Source organism: Sinohyriopsis cumingii, chromosome 18 (assembly GCF_028554795.1).
Source record: "Sinohyriopsis cumingii isolate HCF-2022 chromosome 18, ASM2855479v2, whole genome shotgun sequence".
In the NCBI taxonomy this organism is placed as follows: Eukaryota; Metazoa; Mollusca; class Bivalvia; order Unionida; family Unionidae; genus Sinohyriopsis; species Sinohyriopsis cumingii.
In genome coordinates, this window is record NC_142978.1 from 71,367,812 (window position 1) to 71,387,368 (window position 19,557).

The window sequence follows — 19,557 nt, forward strand, 5'->3', positions numbered from 1 at the left end:
AAAGTTTACTATAATATCAAAATATAAGATACACCTCAAGTTTACTATAATATCAAAATATAAGATACGCCTCAAGTTTACTATAATATCAAGATATAAGATACACCTAAAGTTTACTATAATATCAAGATATAAGATACGCCTAAAGTTTACTATAATATCAAAATATAAGATACACCTCAAGTTTACTATAATATCAAGATATAAGATACGCCTAAAGTTTACTATAATATCAAAATATAAGATACACCATAAGTTTACTATAATATCAAGATATAAGATACACCTAAAGTTTACTATAATATCAAAATATAAGATACACCATAAGTTTACTATAATATCAAGATATAAGATACACCTAAAGTTTACTATAATATCAAAATATAAGATACACCATAAGTTTACTATAATATCAAGATATAAGATACACCTAAAGTTTACTATAATATCAAAATATAAGATACACCTAAAGTTTACTATGTTCCAAAATTTGCCAGATCACTCAGAGAAAATATCAATCTCATGTTGTGCCTTCCAGCTCTAAGTCTTCACTCACATTTTGGCAAATGTTTGAACCAAACATAGTTGATATGAATGATTTGAAGGCAGGTCAAGGCCCATAATGATACAATGAATACAATGCAAAACTGAAGTAAGGCAATACCATAATTTGCATGGCAATAAGGGCAAACGAAATTGTATTCTCTTTATGTAAGTTGGGGGAGGAGGAGTACAATGGAATTCAGTGACACAATTACCAACTTGATGCAAATTAAATGAGAAAATCTCAAAACAGCTTTTACATATTTAATATTTGTTCTGGGGCTGAGGACCATTCATTGGTGCCTACATGTACAAGAAAACTGGCAAAATTAGCAACTTCAGTGTAAATAGTTTGAGTATGTGTACTCACCAGCCAATCTCATTGTACCCATAACAGTAATTCAATTGAAAATATGCACAAAACACATACTTTCCATTCAAATCCACATTAATTTCTTGCTAATTTACTTACACTAGCTTATGAAGCAGTATTGTTCAAAACATTAATATTTACTCAAATGTCCAAAAGATTTAATTTGTGACCAATAATAAAATGTATAAATCAGACATTAGAAGTTCCTACAAAGCACTTGTATTTAGGCTTGAAAAATACATTGACTGAAATTCACACAGTATGTCAAGAATAATGAGCTCATAATGTACTTAACATGAAGAATTCAACAGCCTGTATAAAGTCTGGGAGTAAACCATTTGATTTTGGAATGATTTGTAGAAGAACAGTTGAGCCATTCTCTAAAAGTGAAGGGAAAACCTAAATTCACTGAAATTTATGTTCATGACTCTGACTCTACTGTGTCAAAAAAAAAGAAGTAGCATTGTCATGTTGTGGGAAAATTTGCAGATGTCTCATGTATATACTGTATATATACATCTTCTTATAGTTAATTCGTCAAAGTCTCTCTATTAGATCATAGTTAAAAACACCTGCGCATAGCTTGGATAATGTCAATAATACGTATTATGTAAGATTATGTCTATAGATCGATTCTGGACGCAAAGAAACTGCATGTCTGTTGTTTAACCATTAAGCAACAGCCCATTGGGGTAAGTTCAAAGGAAATTCTATAATCAGGGACAACAGAGCAGAGACTAGGATGTTTGTTTTGCAATCTGGCAGTGATGTCAAAGCAATTTCAGGCTTTGGGAAAATGAGAACCAGAGAGTGATAAGAAAGTGTTAAATTAATCAAGGCAGTTTTCAAAGAGACCAGACCGTATCCAATCAAAACTAAGAGATTAAAATCCAGGGCAGATTCTAAACAGCAAGCCACTTATGTTTGAAATAAATCCATTTTTCAATCAGTCCATGTGTGAACGTCACCAGGGGTGGATCATAGGCAATTTCAGAGCCATTAGACCCGAGGTGGGCAAACTTTCCAGTGCAAGTGCCGCATACACAAATTTACACCTTGTCGCAGGCCACATAGTTGATTAAGTAAAATAATTAATATTTGAAATAGCTAAAACAAAAGGTTTTTCTAAATAACATCTAATTAATTTTCAGTTGTTAATATGTTGTTAATATTTGAAAACTTAAACTTAAACTTCAAAAGAAGCACATTTATTTGATAAGCAGAGTAACATAAACATAGTCAGTGCGAATGATGACTTGTTCCTAGGCCGCATGAAAACCCTTGGCAGACTGCATGAAAGCCCTTGGTGAGCCACGGGCCATAGTTTGCCCACCCCTGCATTAGACTGTACTCTATGTGGCATAAAGTTGCACACTTGATTAAGGAGGGAATGAAATTCTAGCTGGAATTCAAGTTTTGGATTTGCAAACAAATGTTTCTTGAGGTAACATATCTTCACCTGAATATTGGTATTACTTTTAGAGATAGGAATTTGTAAGATTGTATTATGTATAGTTAGTTTATTAGAAATGAAATCTCTCATGTATACATGAAGCTGAATTATCAACGTATTGTAATGAAGGGTATGGTGAATTATTAATATACAAGATTAATGTAAAGTAGATTGTTGAACAGGAATCAAAGTGGATTGTGTAATTTATTACTATGTTAAATTGTAATGCATAACTGAATTTATTAGAGAATTGTGTTAGAACTTGTATTTTATCAGTATATGAATATATAAATTGTGAATTATGCAGAGTTAGGCATTGTTAGACTTTTGCATACAATAAGAGGTATTTCATAGGGTGGGAAATGCATATGATTGCTATTGATGATGATAGTTTACTATATTGAGAAGTTAGCAATTAGGGATGTGTATGCATGTATTAGAACTCATTAAGAATACTATTATTACAGCACAATTCTAATAACAGAACAAAGTGTTTATGGAATATTTAGATGTGAGTGCATGAGTTGACCTATTAATTTACTCACCATTATTCAGATATAAGGTCTGTAAGAGTGTGGTGAATTTTCCTAAGAACAGAGTAAGAAGACAAGAATATACATCCTTTCTCATCCTACAGGAAGCTTTCTGGATGTGAGTTAGAGGTTTGACACCCAAAGATCGGAGACAAAGAAAGAGACATGAAGAGCACATGGTAAGCTCTCATAGTGATGTCTGCAGTTTGTGTGTAGGTGCAATGCTGGTAGGAGCATGTGATAATAAGCACTGGCAAGTGTCTGAGAAACAGATCCAGAAGTGTCAGAGGAGTGGATCTGGAATTGCCATAGAGCACGTTTGTCAAGAGCACCAGAAGTACCAAAGGAAACACTCTCACTTAAGACCTTTAAGTTCATGTGGTGAAATAATAATTGTTAACGCTAATGGGTCATTGATTGTATTAGTTCAAAAGAAATTGAGATTACAAATTTGTCTATGAAATTACTGAATACAATTGTTATATTTTATAAAATTGTTATACTTTTCACCTTGAGTTATTTATATACCCAGACCATCAGCATTTTGACTAGGGGCTCAGAGCTATTGAAATCTTAATTGTCCACCTTTCTCCGGTATTAGAAATAATACCATAGGAAGCTTGTGACAAGCATGTTTGATTATAATACCAAAACCGTCCACCCCTGAACTTAATGCTTCTGTTCCAGTCACTGGTCAACAACAGTACATTATGTATTATGATGACAAGTGGCCTGTGTATATTGGACTAATTTAAAGCTGATTCAGATGAAGAGGTATGTGGCAACAACCAAAACTACTCCTGACATTATTTTTTTGGTGGGGGGGGAACCAAACAGATGCCCCCACCCACTTATAAAAAAAAAGAAAAGGTGTTTAATGTGTTGTCATTTCCCCCAGGTATGATTTTATAAAAAGAATTTTGATCAAAATTTGTAAGATTTTTTAAAATAAATTTTTTGTGGAGTATTTGTTATGTCCAAGTGTTATCTATTGGGTTGTTCATCCGAGTTCGGTTTCTATCACCTTCCTAGAAATCCCTCCCCCCCCCGAGTTCTTAGTTGACCTTGGCTAGAGGTCTCCTATGTCCCATGAGTGCTATGTGTATATATGCTATATTGTGTGTGTGCTATGTGTATATATGCTATATTGTGTGTGTGCTATATGGTTTTCGTATAGGGACAGCACAACATTTTCAATTCATCCCAGTTGTCTTAATATATATATTTATTTGTATCACAGATCCATTTGATAATTTTGATAAAATTTAGATATTTAAAATTTTATTCAATTAATTATGAATTTCGGCGAGTGAAGGGTGTACTACAGGTAAGTCATTAAAAAAAACCTATTGTTTTATATGCGTGTTGGTATGTGTCGTTCCTCGCTTTAGTTAAATTCTAGAATGAGGCCATCTGTGCTCAAGTGGGGGTCCACACTTTCTTTATTTAACTGTATTTCTCCTGACTCGAGATTGACTGCCTCTTTATTATTTAACCTATTAACCAAAAGATCCAAAAGGATTTAAAGAAATTGCCATAGGAAGGAAAAGAATATACAGTAAGGGAGCTGTATAGTTAGATAGGAAAGGTATAGAAGATTATTAGTTGCCAACTAGCCTATTCCCCTGTTTTTCTGTATGGTCCACTAGTGTTCTACATGGGGTGTATTTCTCAGACTATTTCATGAGCCTGTTCACTTCGTGTAGCGCCATGTGACATAGCCCCATGATGTCATTGCCTGTACTTTCCCCCACATAGATTCCCTGTCCCATCCATTGGTTTCTTTTTCTCAACCCTAATAAAACTTAAGTAAATTTTAATTTAGGTCCGGGTTAAGGGATGGGGTGAGGACTCTTGCCCGCACACTGGCAGTGGCACACCCATAATGGGTAGCAAACCGAAGCTTCCCTCCCATCCCCCCTCCCATTCCATTTCTTTATTTCAGTAATTTTATAATTTGAGATATTACCAACGGGATTCAAATTGCCTCTTAATTTGATATTTTGGTTGCTTAAAGAGAGTGAGAACACGTCTGAGTTGAGGGATGAGGTGGGGGCTCTGGCTAGCATACTGGCAGTAGCACACCCCTAATGGGTAGCAAACCAAAGCTCCCCCTCCCACGTACCCCTCATGGTGTCTCAAACCCCTCCATAAAAGTTATACATTGATTTATTTAGCCTACTTGTTTATTTGTATTATTTGCCCGCATGCCATCATGATCTCAGTTATGTATTCAATGACCTTAAAAATTGTGCTTCTGTCAAAATCTCCATCCAGGAAGAGTATGTTATTCCTTCGGTACCATTCTCTTTTTCCGATCTCTATAATTAATTGTATTCTTTGATGATCTTTACTTTTTTCGCATTGTGTGATTACATGGTCTTGAGTAAAATAAGCTCTTTTGCACAATGGGCATTTAGGTATTGATTTTATCATATGTTTACTTAATGCAACATCCCCAGTTAGCCATGCACTGCGAAGGTATTTAAAAATTAGGCTTTGTAATTTTAGTGATTTGATCTGGGTCCAGTGCCCCCACACTCTTGGCCAATTAGCCCCCCAGTTTTGTTGTTCTATTTTACATCTAAAGTTTTTAGTGATTTCCTCCCTTATCCAGTTAGATGTTTCCTCTTTTTATTCCACAAATCCCTTTTTTTCTAAATTAATTTAATTATATCTTTAATATCTTATGTTTTTTAGGCTAAAACCAAACCAGTATATATATATATATATATATATATATATATTTTTTTTTAGGGTTTCCCATGGAGTCTTTGGTTCTACATTTATCATTTTGAATCTGTTCAGTAAATTTGAGCATTTCAGTAGTAGTGGGCTCGGTAGTGCTAGCCAGCCTCTTCTGTTTGATCTATGTGGAGTTTCCTTTATTACATAATGTGTTTTAAAGCCCCATTTAAAGTTTATTCATTATCTATTTTTTTTCAATACTTTATTTTCTATATCTACAGATTTCATGACGTAGTTCATGTTTGAGTAGAAGTATGTTTTGGCTACTTGGGCCCGCTCCATGATGCATAATGGCATTTGTGCCCAGATGTTTATATTTTCCTCAGCATACTCTTATAGTTTTCTTCACCATCATTTTTCCCAAAGCGAACTCCTAGTGTTTTGACTTGCTTTTTCACTAGATGTGGTGGGAGTCCCAGGTGGTTACCCCACATGTTGCATATTTTTAATATTTCTATTTTAAGATGGCTTATCTTAGATCCAGATGCTTTGCCAAATTTTTCAAATTCTTCTACTAGGTACATGTATTGGTAGGATCTGGTATCTCTTATAAAGTTGGTGCAATCATCTGCATGCTGGAGCATTTTGAACTCATACCAAAAGTTGGGGATTTTTATCCCTTCAATTTCTTTCTTCTTTCTTATCCTATGGCTTAAGATTTCAATCACTATTATTATAATAGCATAAACAGTGGGCAGCCTTGCCTCACCGATCTTTGTATGTCAAATTCTTGTTCGTGATATCGCCTTATACCTGTACTTTTGAGGTTATCTTTTTGTACAGAATTTCGGTCCATCTTTGATTGTTATTTCCAAAACCAAATTTTCCAAAACTTTTTGTGTATAGTTGTGTTCTAATCTACTGAAAGCTTTCTTGGTCAAAAAGTACCATAGCACCTGTCTGACCTGTTTCATTTATGTAATCAATTACAGTTCTTATATTTAGAATGTTATTTTGAATATCTCTACTCTTTCCACAAGTTTGATTTATGTTTAAGATTTTCCCTATTCCCTTTTTTACTCGATTCGCTAAGATCCTACTTAAAATTTTGTAATCCAGATTTAGGAGGGAGATGGGCCTCCAATTTTTAAGATCTTCTTTATCTCTCTTCCCTTTGTACATAATAGTCATAATAACCCTCCCTTGTAGGTTTTGTCATTGTATCGTTTTTTAAGAAAACGTTGTATAGTATTTCTAGGATTGGCGATAACTCACTGCAGAATCTTTGATAGAATTCCGCGGTTAGTCCATCTCCACCTGGCGCTTTTCCTTTAGCTAATTGTTTAGTTGTTGTATTAATTTCTTCTGTCGAGATGAGATCACCACATATGTCCCTATGTTCTGTCGGTATCATCTCACACTGTACTTCCTCTAGGTAACTATCTATGGTATTGTTATCAATTTGTTGCGTAGTGTATAGGTCTTTGTAATACTGTAGGACACACTCCATAATGTCATTCTTTTCTGTTAGTTGTTTATTGTTATCTTTTATCTTTTCCAGTTTCATTTTCCCCCCTTTCCTTATTTCCTCCCTTTTGTATAAACATTCAGCTTTTTAATAAAATTGTGTGAATTTTCCTGTTCTAATGCTCCTTCCTTTATTTTCCTCTTCTTCTATTTCTTGTAACCTTTTTTTTCTCATTATTTCTGTTCGTTCCTCTATATTAGTTTGTTCTAATTGTGATTTAATTATCCTTGAATAGGCAATTGTGTTTTCTTTAATTTCATATTTGAATTTATCCCATTCTTCAATTATGTTTACATGTTTGAATCTGAAATTTGTTATATCCCTCTTTGTCATTTCTATATATTCTCTTTCTTCTAGTATTTTATTGTTAATCTTCCATATCCTTTCCCCCATTGACTCTTATTTTTAATTCATACTTCTAATACTATTATATTGTGGTCTGATATTTTAAATTTTAATGTTTCCACTTTTTGTATTGTTTTTTTTCGTAATTTGGGACAAAAAATTTATCTAATCTGCTTGCTTTCCACCACATTCCTTTGTGTATTCTGTTCTTAAAATATTTAGTCTTCTATACAAATCTACTAGTCCTGACAATATGGGTGATAAACTCATTCCACTGGTTCTGTATGATAGTTGATTGAGCAGGAACTGATGTTTTTTTTTCCTTACACTAACAGGTGAATAAACTGATTTATAAATCTGGGGTGAGAATTTTGACCACTGGATTATTTAGTGTTTGGGGCTATGAATGCGATATGACCGTGCAAGTATCTGCTAGCAATTGTTTACTCTGGACTGAGCAATGAATTTACATAAGACACAACGAAGACAAAAACAACTAATTCATTGGTCTATTATTGATGGTTCCATAATAACTAGCTCAACAATTATTGGCTTTTTAATGAGTTAATGTCTTTCAAAACTAAGCATGAAGCAATGATATATTTTTCTTCAAGAATACGACATATGTCAAATCATTTAAATCATGCTCTTGTTCAGTTTGGCACTAAAGCAGTACTTCAAGAAATTGATGAAATTATTTTAAAATTTTGGGAGCCATGCTATGTCTGTGTCTCATCCAAATTAATGACACAATGAAGGATTTTTAGCAAGGTTTCACTGTACCATTATTATGTTTTTAATCTTATATTTGTTTTGTAAATTAGTGAGAGTAGTCCTATGACCTAAGAAGATGGTGAATCACATTTCACTAACCCTGGTCAACATACTGACAATAGACTGAACATGCCATATGACATGGTTAACTCATCTCATATGTTTTTAACAGCATGACACCCTTTTATTGTTTACTGATCATCAGTATTATGATTGATATAAAATTTGGGACAACTGTTGTCCATTCCTGACATCATGTTTGTTATTATACAAAACCATGTATCTTATAGTCTGCAATGTATCAAGTTCACTTACTTGCTTTTGAAATACTAGTATACACATGACCACTCTCTCTCTCTCTCTTTCTTGCCATCTCTCATATACAACAACTGAGTGCAGTTCAATAGACTTGATGGTATGAACAAGAAGTGTCAGTTACATATCACCCTATAGAAGAAAATGGTCAACCTCCTGTCTAAAAAAAAATTAGGAAAATAAAATAGTCATTGTGCTCAAATTTTACAGTTATATTAAATTAAATTTAACTCTGTCAGTTGAGTTTCTCTTTAATATTTTATCACATGATTAAGTAAAGCATTCATGTGCCTGCTGTTTCTCATAAATTAATAGATTCTATTTCATCCCATCGATTCACTGAACCCTGTGCCAATCCATTTGTCCCTGTGGTTGCTTACACAGAACTTCAGTAAAATTTGGCTAAAGTGGAACCAGTAATGCTCATCCAATATATATAATGGTTGACCGCTGCACTAAACAGGCTTATGTAGAATTGTAAGAACACAAAACTATGTAAAGTACCATGGTTTCACTATTTTCCAAGGCATACCAAACTATACTGAATTCCAGTGTTGCTCTGAAACACGAATTTAAAGATTCAACAAAAATGAGCAACATGTGCTGCAGAAAGCTTCCACCCCTCTCCATATTTTATTTTACTGACAGATACATTTCTAGTGATAAAAACGTTCATCTACTTGTTAATTCTACTTGATTACTGAAATAAAATATTATCTTTACATGCGTTTGTTTTATCTGAACGACTGAAAATACAAAAATATAAAAGAATTATAAATCATTGTTATTGTTCCAGTTCATCTAGTTCCACTCAATACCCAAACTGGTGTGTTGTGAGATCAGTAAAGATAGTGAGAAAAAAGATACAGTGTAAATTATTTCAGTACAAGTGTATTATGAACTGACCATTTAATGGGGGGATAGGTGGCTGGGAGTTTCTTTTGACCCAAGATCATTTTATTAAAACTTCAAGCTAGTTTTTCTTTTTCTACAAATACAATGGATACAATTAGCTCTGTTTTTGCAAATCTGAGAATACATTTTTTAAGTTATTTGCATGCCAGAAACTTTTGTTTAAAAAGATCCAATGCACCCTCCCGTTCTAAATGAAATGGTCAGTCCGTTATTAAAAATGAAAGTATGAATAATGAAAAGATCTACAAAAAACAGATCTAATACTTACAGAGCTTTAATTCATCTGTTGAAAAAAACTCGTACAAAATAACTGCACAAAGGAGATTTTACCATAGATTCAGAGAAATTAATAATTGACATAAAGGGTGGATAAATACAAACATTTCTACTTCTAATTGCAAGTAGTAGCTTTTCCATTTAAATTTAAATCTTCTAGAAAGCACATCTCATTTATCCACACATTTATAATCCAAAGGAACAGTCAAATGGTAAAATACTATAACTATTGCTTGAAGTACCCATACTAATTAAGCAGTACATATATACCATAATTACAGTACAGTACTAATAAATACTATGTATATACCCTAATTAAGAACTATGTATATACCCTAATTACAGTAGACTATTAAATCTCACACTTCACTAATATTTATATAAAACACTGAATAAACATTAGGTCAATTAAGTCTTCTTGTACATGCAAAGATTTCTCAAGTAAATGATCCCAAAATAGCAGAATTACACAATATCCAGCTCTCAAAGCTATGGATAATCAGATCTGATCTCTCAAGTATCTTCTCACAAGCCCCAGTTATCCATTTAGCATGAATTAGCTTTAAGTTTTATTGTTTGAAAATGTCCACTGATCTTCACTGGCAACATCCTCCTTAGTCCCCTCAAATACAACGGAGTGATTCCATTTTCTTGCAGGCAACATCAACCCTCCATGGTTTTGCACACATCAAAGATTTCCACTGCCTGTCAGTTACACTGACCAAAGGGCAGTTGAACATTTGTTAGGTTCACATATGGAATAATGACAGTAATCACGTAATTTGAATTTAACAACTCTTCAAGTCACTGTGTTGATGTCATCGTCATTGAAACAATATGTATGGACAGTAGCATTAAGTAAAAGCTCACTTAGCTATGTTTCAATAACCACTCAGCCTGGTGTTGACAGCTGTGTCTGTTCTCTATTATGCTGAACACCTGTTTTAAGTGATTGATTTTGGCCGGTGCTTGATTTGTGCTACAGCTGTCAGTAGTTTAAATATACTGTTTGAAATGCCATTTAATCAATCACCCTTTGTTGTCAGTATAGTTTTGTTTCCTTGTTTTATTTATTTTTGGCATTTGTAGAATTTTAATCCATGAATTTCAATACCTTTAAATATGAAAATTTTGAAATAAGCAAACACACAAAATTAAGCACCCATGAAAGTGTCCTTTTCTTACCAAACCAAGAAAATTGATACCTACAAAATTAAATGAACTACATTAAGTTCCCAAATTTCATCATGTCCAAACTGAAATCTTTTACTAAAGTCTGATAAAAATTCCTTTTTATTTGGCAATTGATTAATTAATTATTAATCTGCAAAATTTTCTCATTAATGTGCACAAACTTCACTTATTTTAGACTGAACCTAAGATTTCGATCACAGAAGTTGATTTTCCAAGTTGAAGCAAAATCTGATTTTAATTTGGCTTCCAGAGTGATAACAAACTCATCCAATCAGATACAAAAGTAACTTGTGTGTGTAGATCTTACTGATACTCAAACTCATCCATCATACTGACAATATAAAATTATTTGACAGGTCTTATGACATTAAATATCAGAAATATAGTTGTTAGAGTGTTGACAAACTCAGCCATCAGATACAAGATCATGTCGTTAATAAGTGTGGCCCTTGTGGATAATCAAATTTAATCCCATGATCTTGATGATGTAAGCCTCTTCACCACGTTTGATCAAAATCCCATTAAAAATAGTGTCTAGAGTGCTAACAAAATTCAGGCAAACAGATGCAATATCACTTTATTTATATTCATAAGCCTTACCCATATTAGGGTTCATCCAAACTGCTTAATGATATAAGCCTTTTTACCAAGTCTGACCAAGTTCCGGTCAGAAATACCACCTTGAGTGGCAAAAATTCAGTCAATCAGATGCAAGATCATCCATTAATATGCATAGATATTGTTGGTAATAAAACTTGTTGGATATCTTGATGATATCAAACTATTTAACATATTCCATACAAATCTGATCAGAAATAGAGTCTCTAAAGGGTAAAAAAACCCTTGACCAATCAGATGCAAGATAACCTTGATAAAATACATGGATCTCACAAATAAATGTTCTCATCCAAGATCTAGATAATTGAGGTCTATTTATTAAGGTTATCAAAAATCTGAGTTTTTAGAGGATAATAAACCTAGAGCATTGTTGGGTTTCACTCATGAATGAATTAATAAAAAATCCTGATGATACAGGGTATAAGCACATATTCCAAGTTTGATCAAAATGAGATCAGAAATATGGCTTCAGGAAGATGACATGCTTAGCTAATCATATGCAAGATCACCTCATTACTATGCATAAATCTTGCTCATTATCACATTCATTCAAAATCTCTCGAGGGCATAAACTCATTTTTCAATTTTGATCAAAACTCGATCAGAGATATGTCTCTAGAGTGGTAACAAACTAAGCCAATCAGGTGCAAAATCATCTAATATGTATGGATCACATTCATCATCAAGTTCAATGAGATGATGTTGATATAAGTCCACACTGCAAATATGCAAAACTGGATCAGTAAAATATGGCTTCCAGAAGGGTAACTAGCCCAGCCAATCAGATGCAGGATCAACTCAATCACATGTGTGAATACACGCATTATCACACTCATCTGAGTTCCTGATTATATAAACTCATGTTCCACATTTTATCAAACTCAGATGTCAGAAATATGGCTTCCAGTGTGGTAACCCTCTTAGCATGGTAAATATGTGTGAATATCACTCAGTATCAAACTTGTCCCTGTCTGATTGAAACTACATCAGAAATACAGCCTCCAGTTAGTAAGAAGCAACTGTGATGCATGTTAAATGATTGCTGATGCATGTACACAATATCATACCATAAGCTCACTAGGCCTCAAGGACAGGAAAACAAAAGAAAACCTATTGGTACAATTTAACTGTCTCAATATAATCCCATGTTCATATATCCGCCTCTGTGATGCCATGTATAGCTAGTTCCATTGTCACATTGTCAAGGTAGTTGGGATCTGGATAGCCATGGCCAGAAAAATTAGACCCAAATTCCGTCTTGTGGTGGATTTCATTCCATGTAACGGTGTCAGGTTCACCAGTTGTGGTGGAAGAGCCGATTGTAAATGTTAAACGTCTTTGCCAGGCAACAATTAACATAAGAAGAATCTGAAATGTGAAAAAAGCATCAAGTAATACTGTAACTGAACCTAAGAAAAAAAAATGCACCTTATGTGCTCTTAACATCTTTATCATCTTGCTGCAGATCCTGGAATAATTCCAAAGTGTTTCCAATAACTTTTTGTAAAATATGAAATAAGGTGAGATATAGTAATATTTTAATATAAATTTAAACTGAAAACATTAAGAACCATAGCAACGTCAATGGGCTGCCATGGGCATATTATGGCTATGTGGATGAATAGGTGGATAAATGAATGGTATAACATTATTATCTAAAGTACCAAGAATGCAGCAATTTCTTTTTCAGATTCACTTTTCATACATTCCTACATGTGTATGATTTTGTTTGCCAATGCAGAACAATCATGGGAAATATCTCTATCTTCCATCATGTAACTGCTGACTTTCATCACGTGACTGCTGACTTTCATCATGTGGATGCTGGCTTCCATCATGTGACTGCTGACTTTCATCATGTGACCTTCTACTGTGATCACAGTACACATCCACTGGCACAACTCCCAAATTACAATCATTTTGAACATTCTTGCATAATCAAGATAATAATCAAGATAAATATTAACTGCAACAAGTTTATATCCTAAATTAAGCAGTGGCTGAAATTAGTGACCTGCAAATGGGACTGATTCACATATCAGTCCTTTCATCACTATTTATAAAAAAAGGACTATCTATTCTAGACCAAAGATTAATAAATAAAATGATGAATAATTTATGTTTCATTTAATCTTAAGTAGAAGAATAAACTTCATTTTTTTTACCTGTGCACATTGGCATCACTTTGCAAGCTTCATTTTTTTACCTGTGCACATTGGCATCACTTTGCAAGTTTCATTTTTTAACCTGTGCACATTGGTATCACTCTGCAAGCTTCATTTTTTTTTTACCTGTGCACACATTGGCATCACTTTGCAAGCTTCATATTTTTACCTGTGCACATTGGTATCTCTCTGCAAGTTTCATTTTTTTACCTGTGCACATTGGTATCACTCTACAAGCTTCATTTTTTTACCTGTGCACATTGGTATCCCTCTGCACGCTATCTTCAGTGTAGAATTCAGACTGTATTCACACTGCCTCAATAGTCTCAACCCCTGTTCTTTGAATACTGATTTGTGTTCAAACATCATTTAAACTTTACATTGAATTTTCAGTGTAAACCTAAGTCTTTATGATCTATCTTAAGGTGACGAAATTTTCAATGAATGTTGCACTGTTTTAAAGATGCATCAGTATTCACAATAAACCATTCTCGCTTTGAAAGAAATGTAAGAGAAAAATCTGACTTCAACCCTCATATTTCATTCAGGAATGCAAGAAAATTAATCCTTCATTATGCAACAGTGTTCAATATGAAAATTTCATACTTGGGTTCAGACTTTTGCATTACACAATCTGCAAAGTTTTGTCTCTATCAGACACTGCAAAGTTTAGTTTCTGTGCATCAGACACTGTGCAAAGTATTGTGCCATATATCAGACACACTGCAAAGTCATGCCAGTGTCTGAAAAAAAAAATTGACACTTATCTTACCTATTCATAAAGGATACCAATAATCCTTCCTACAAACCTGGAGAAGATTCTATTAATTTCTGATACTTTTTTAAGTACATAAGGTGAGCAAAAGACAATGGAAGGCACAGACCCTCTATGACTGTCAGAAAAAGAGGACAAAAAAGAAGTCAATATATACCTTTTTGCCTCTCTCATTAGCAGGAAGAAACCCTATTCTAGGGAAAGCCCTTGCTGAAAACCTCTTTCCAGGGTGTGGATGCTCTGGCCCCTATAAAGGAACTTGGTATGATTATTACATGTATGCATTACCTCTATGTGAATACAATTTACACCATCTCAGCACATGCAGGTAATAAAATTTTATTTTAAATTAAGATACACAAGACATAGGTACATATATATCAAAGATCCTGAAACCACTGTATTGCTGGCTATATCCGGCACATCAAAGGTTTTGCCTGATGCATAATCTCAGCCAACAGACATCGGTCATAGAATTTCAAAAATATCTTTAATGCCAGAAAAACATCTTATCAAAATTCAAAGGTCACTACTATATTTCATGTATTTTTTTGTACCCTTTAATTTTTGGTACACAATCCAGTTATCAAAATAGTAATTATTTAAATGTATCATAATTTTGTGTACATATCACATTGTATTTTTCAAAAAATCCATCAAATTATCAGACATAACATTTCTACTAAGAAGATTTACGTTTGCAAAAGAGATAGAAAATACTGTATTGCCATTTTGTTTTTACAAAAAATAATAATTAATTGTTGGTAAGAAAATACAAGGGTTGATGCATATGCATGGGTGCCTGCAGCATAGGTCAAGGGGGTTGCATGACCCCCCAAATCATACTGCAAATATATATAGATATATATATATATTCCGACAAGTTAAATCGTGCAAATGAAGCTGAAAATATGTCACAAGATTCAGTTCAAAATGCTTAGTAAATATCAGCTTTAGTTTCAGACTGCTTACTATACTAACTCCCAGCCATGACTAAATGCCCCCCTCCCCCCTGCAAAAAATACTGGCCCCCATCCTGCCGGTACCCATGTGGATAAGCTCTCTTATTGTCATTACAATATCTACTTGTGTTGTGCTTATTAAGAAATGGACAAAGAACTTTACAGACCATACCTTCAAGTATTATTGTTAATTAGTTCTCCTTATTAAGTCCATCACTGTAACAAAACACCACACGCATTTTAAAACGGGTTTGGAAGCTCTTTGATGTTTTCTTATCCAACAAAAATTACATCTCAGAACATGCTAAAGTGAAGACCGCTGACTATTGGTCAACTAGTCTTATTGTTTCATTATAGTCACACAAATGTAAAATATAAAAACCTTGTCATTTTCCATTGCAAATTTGAAAGTCACAGACTCTGTTAAATCGATTTGTATATATACATATACTATCTTTTAAGTGCTTGTTGTTTTGACTTGGATATAATTAACATTTTATTGCAAATCTTTTCAACGATATACCCCACTATTATCTTTATTGGCGAGTTCGAATAACAAGTAATGCTTATGATTGCTTGTCCTTATAACATTTGCTGTATGGACAATGGTTCAGTAGCACATTTACAGATTTTCATCACCCTAAAGAGAGCCTCATTTCCCTACTGGCAGCCTCACTGATTTGACCTCTTCAGTCCATTCTTGCCCTCAATCTGGTTTGAGCTGGATAACCAAAGCGCTAAGCATGTTTAATTACCATGTAAATAACACTGCATAGCCATGTGGTTGTTGTGACAATGTACATCATAATTAATACAAGAATGAATTGTTGATTTAGCGGTGTTTATTGATAATGGAATATAGTAGGGTTGTAATACATGAGGATTATTATCACAATCATCAGATAACTGAAAATAGTCTTTTTTTTCTCTTTGCAAAAGCTACACAATAAACACCACCCTGAATAAATACGGTCTTGTATACTGACAATTTTTTTTCCATCTCTCTGTCTCTCTCACGTGTACGTGCTTGCTCATGTACATTTACTAAAACATGATTTCAAGTTCTTTATTTTTCAATACAATTTATTGCTGTAAAAATATAAGTTGCACTTTATTTTTTGACAATGTGGACTATTATCATTGCATACAATTTACCAATAAATAATAAACATAACCAATACATGTTCAAACCATCTTAATCATTTTGCCAACATTACAAAACAGCTATATATGCTCTAAATGCAGACAAGCTTGCACAATGAGACATAATCCTCTCTCTCTCATTCACTAATAACAAAATTCTTTTTGCGTGCTTTTATTTTTATTGTAATTAGATTCTTGAGTTGAGAGAAGAATGAGACAGAAAATATACATTTACTTTGACGTTTGTACCATTAGGTTGTTGAGTAGTGTGTGTTATGTAGAACTTGTTCAGGTACGATCCCTTTATTTTTCGTTCATGGTCAGAACCACCAAATGATAATTATTTATTATACATATAATTTTTCGTGCTTCATAATACAGTAGGTCTAGTTTACAGATTGTTTCTTTGTTAATACATATGATAGAACAGATTTGTAAAATTTGGTCTGGAATTTGGCATTTAATGAAGGAGGATTTTCAATTAGAATGGGCAGCACATATTAGTCTTTCTTATCCCAATGAGGATTCAAGGCATGGGTCACTGCAAGTAATTTTCATCCTTTTGTAGGAGAATATTTGCACAATTTCCAAGTCGCAGAACATTATTTTAACTAGATATAAAAAATGACATGCTAACATAAACAGGAAATTTTGTTCAGCTATAAAGTTGGCAAACAATGACTTAATACATAATATCTTTATACATATTTGTTGCAGATTTCATGAACCTAGGGGGCCCCAAGTGGCCGAGTGGTCTAAAGTGCTCTCCATTATGGATCACTGCCATCTCACCTCTGTCTGCATGGGTTCGAGTCTAGGATTCAGCCAATGTGGGTGTGTGAGAAAGCTTGCCAGTAGCTTCTCGTGGGTCGGTGGTTATTCCCCGGGTTTTCCTGGGTTCTTCCTACACTATTAATACTGGCTGCCATGCATAGCCTATTGTGTGCTGAAAAATGGCGCTAAATCCCACAACAACAACAATCATGAAACTAGATTTCAGTGATGGCATATTTGTTGTTGTGTTTAATATGCTTTAATATCCTGCATGACATGTAATACCATTCTTGCCACCATTAGCAGAATCCATAATCATGTCCTTTGAACTTGATTCCAATGATTGTGATTGCCATTTCCAACCATTATTGATTTTTCATGTGATATAGTCATTGCTTAGATATTCTAGCACTGGGAGATAATGCATGCATATATATATCTCCACAAACATTAAACACCAAAGCCAGACCAACCGTTTTATGCTTATATATATAGTACTCCAACCATAATCCTTTAATATCTTAAATCCTTTCAGAATAAGTTCTGACCACACACAGTGTAACCCATGTCAACAAGCTTCAAACACTGAAACCAACCAACCAACCATGCCAAAAGAATCAAAGCGATGTTAACTGTTTATGCTGAAATTAGCAACTAAATCATATTACCCTAGATATACTACACTGAAAAAAAGGTGTGAAATTAATAGAAATTTTGTTTCAATAACATACACAGGTGATTTCAGTGAGTGACTGGAGATAAGGAGACACCTTTCATCTCACTAGGAAACCTCTCCCATCCTGGAGGTTCAAATGTTTGTTGGACAATCAATAAATAAAAGTGTCAGCTACTAAGCTTAATTAAGACATTAGGCTAGTGTACAGTTCTCCTGTGGCTGCATATTATCTAGATAGTAAGTCAGATTTTTGTTAATTATTATTTTTCAAATACAGTAAAGTGGAATAAAATACTGCGATACATTGACCTAGCTTGATATTTCAAGTATCAGATATGTTTTATTTTGTGCGCACTAATGAGCGCCACCCATTTCTATGGCAAACTGGTTGACTGAACATGGGTATGTTGATTCATCAGAATATGCAAGGAATAATACATACAAAGACACAACAGTACATTTTTCAAACTTTATTAAACAGTTTAATTAATACAAAATTATTTTTAAAAAACAACATTTATCAAATCCTGCAAGTACACTACATTTTATCTGGTAAACCCTATGTTAATTTTGTTAAATTTGTTATAATTAGGAGGAACATTCATTTTCTGTTATCTGTTTTTTTTTCATTTATCTTCTCACAAATCTACTTTCTCTTTATGGTTTCAATTGATCCCTCTGTACTAAGAGCTGTATGCATGCCCATATGGCACTACTCCTACACCTACACAATCCTCCATACTAATAGCTGTATACATGCCCATATGGCACTACTCCTACACCTACACAATCCTCCATACTAATAGCTGTATGCATGCCCATATGGCACTACTCCTACACCCTATTCTTTACACAATCCTCTGTACTAAGAACTGTATGCATGCCTATATGGCACTACTCCTACACGCTGTTCTATACACAATTCTCTGTACTAAGAACTGTATGCATGCCCATATGGCACTACTCCTACACCTTGTTCTTTACACAATCCTCTGTACTAAGAACTGTATGCAGTTTATAGTAATGTCTAGCAATGGGGCATCATGCCACAGACATGTAGCATGATGTTCCACCCAGTCACATTATCCTGACACCAGACCGACCAGTCCTGAAACTAACCTCTTAATGCTGAGCACCAAGTGAAGCAGCTGTTAGTACCATTTTTGTAAGTCTTTGGTATGATATGGCCGGGGTTTGAACACGCACCCCACCCCCCCACATCTGAGGTGGCTGCTCTGAGCCACTAGGCCACCGGAGCGGTCACTAAGAGCTGTATGCATGCCCATATGGCACTATTCCTACACCTACACAATCGTCCGTACTAATAGCTGTATGCATGCCCATATGGCACTACTCCTACTCCTACACAATCCTCCATACTAAGAGCTGTATGCATGCCCATGTGGCACTATCCTACACCTGCACAGTCCTCCATACTAAGAGCTCTATGCATGCCCATGTGGCACTACTCCTACACCTACACAATTCTCTGTACTAATAGCTATAT

The 19,557-nt window shown here is 34.1% G+C and overlaps 1 protein-coding gene across 1 annotated transcript in view; it reads right to left on the reverse strand.

Moving 5' to 3' along the window:
- Window positions 1-9,725: 9,725 nt before the first annotated feature.
- Window positions 9,726-19,557, reverse strand: part of LOC149776941 (E3 ubiquitin-protein ligase DTX4-like) — a 75,189-nt gene continuing 65,357 nt past the window's right edge. The window contains exons 8-9 of the mRNA XM_089941660.1: window positions 14,653-14,742; window positions 9,726-12,923 (exon numbers count right to left, since the gene is read on the reverse strand). Of these exons, the coding sequence (XP_089797786.1) occupies window positions 12,705-12,923; window positions 14,653-14,742 (309 nt within the window). The 3' untranslated portion in view covers window positions 9,726-12,704. The remainder of the gene's footprint in view (window positions 12,924-14,652; window positions 14,743-19,557) is intronic.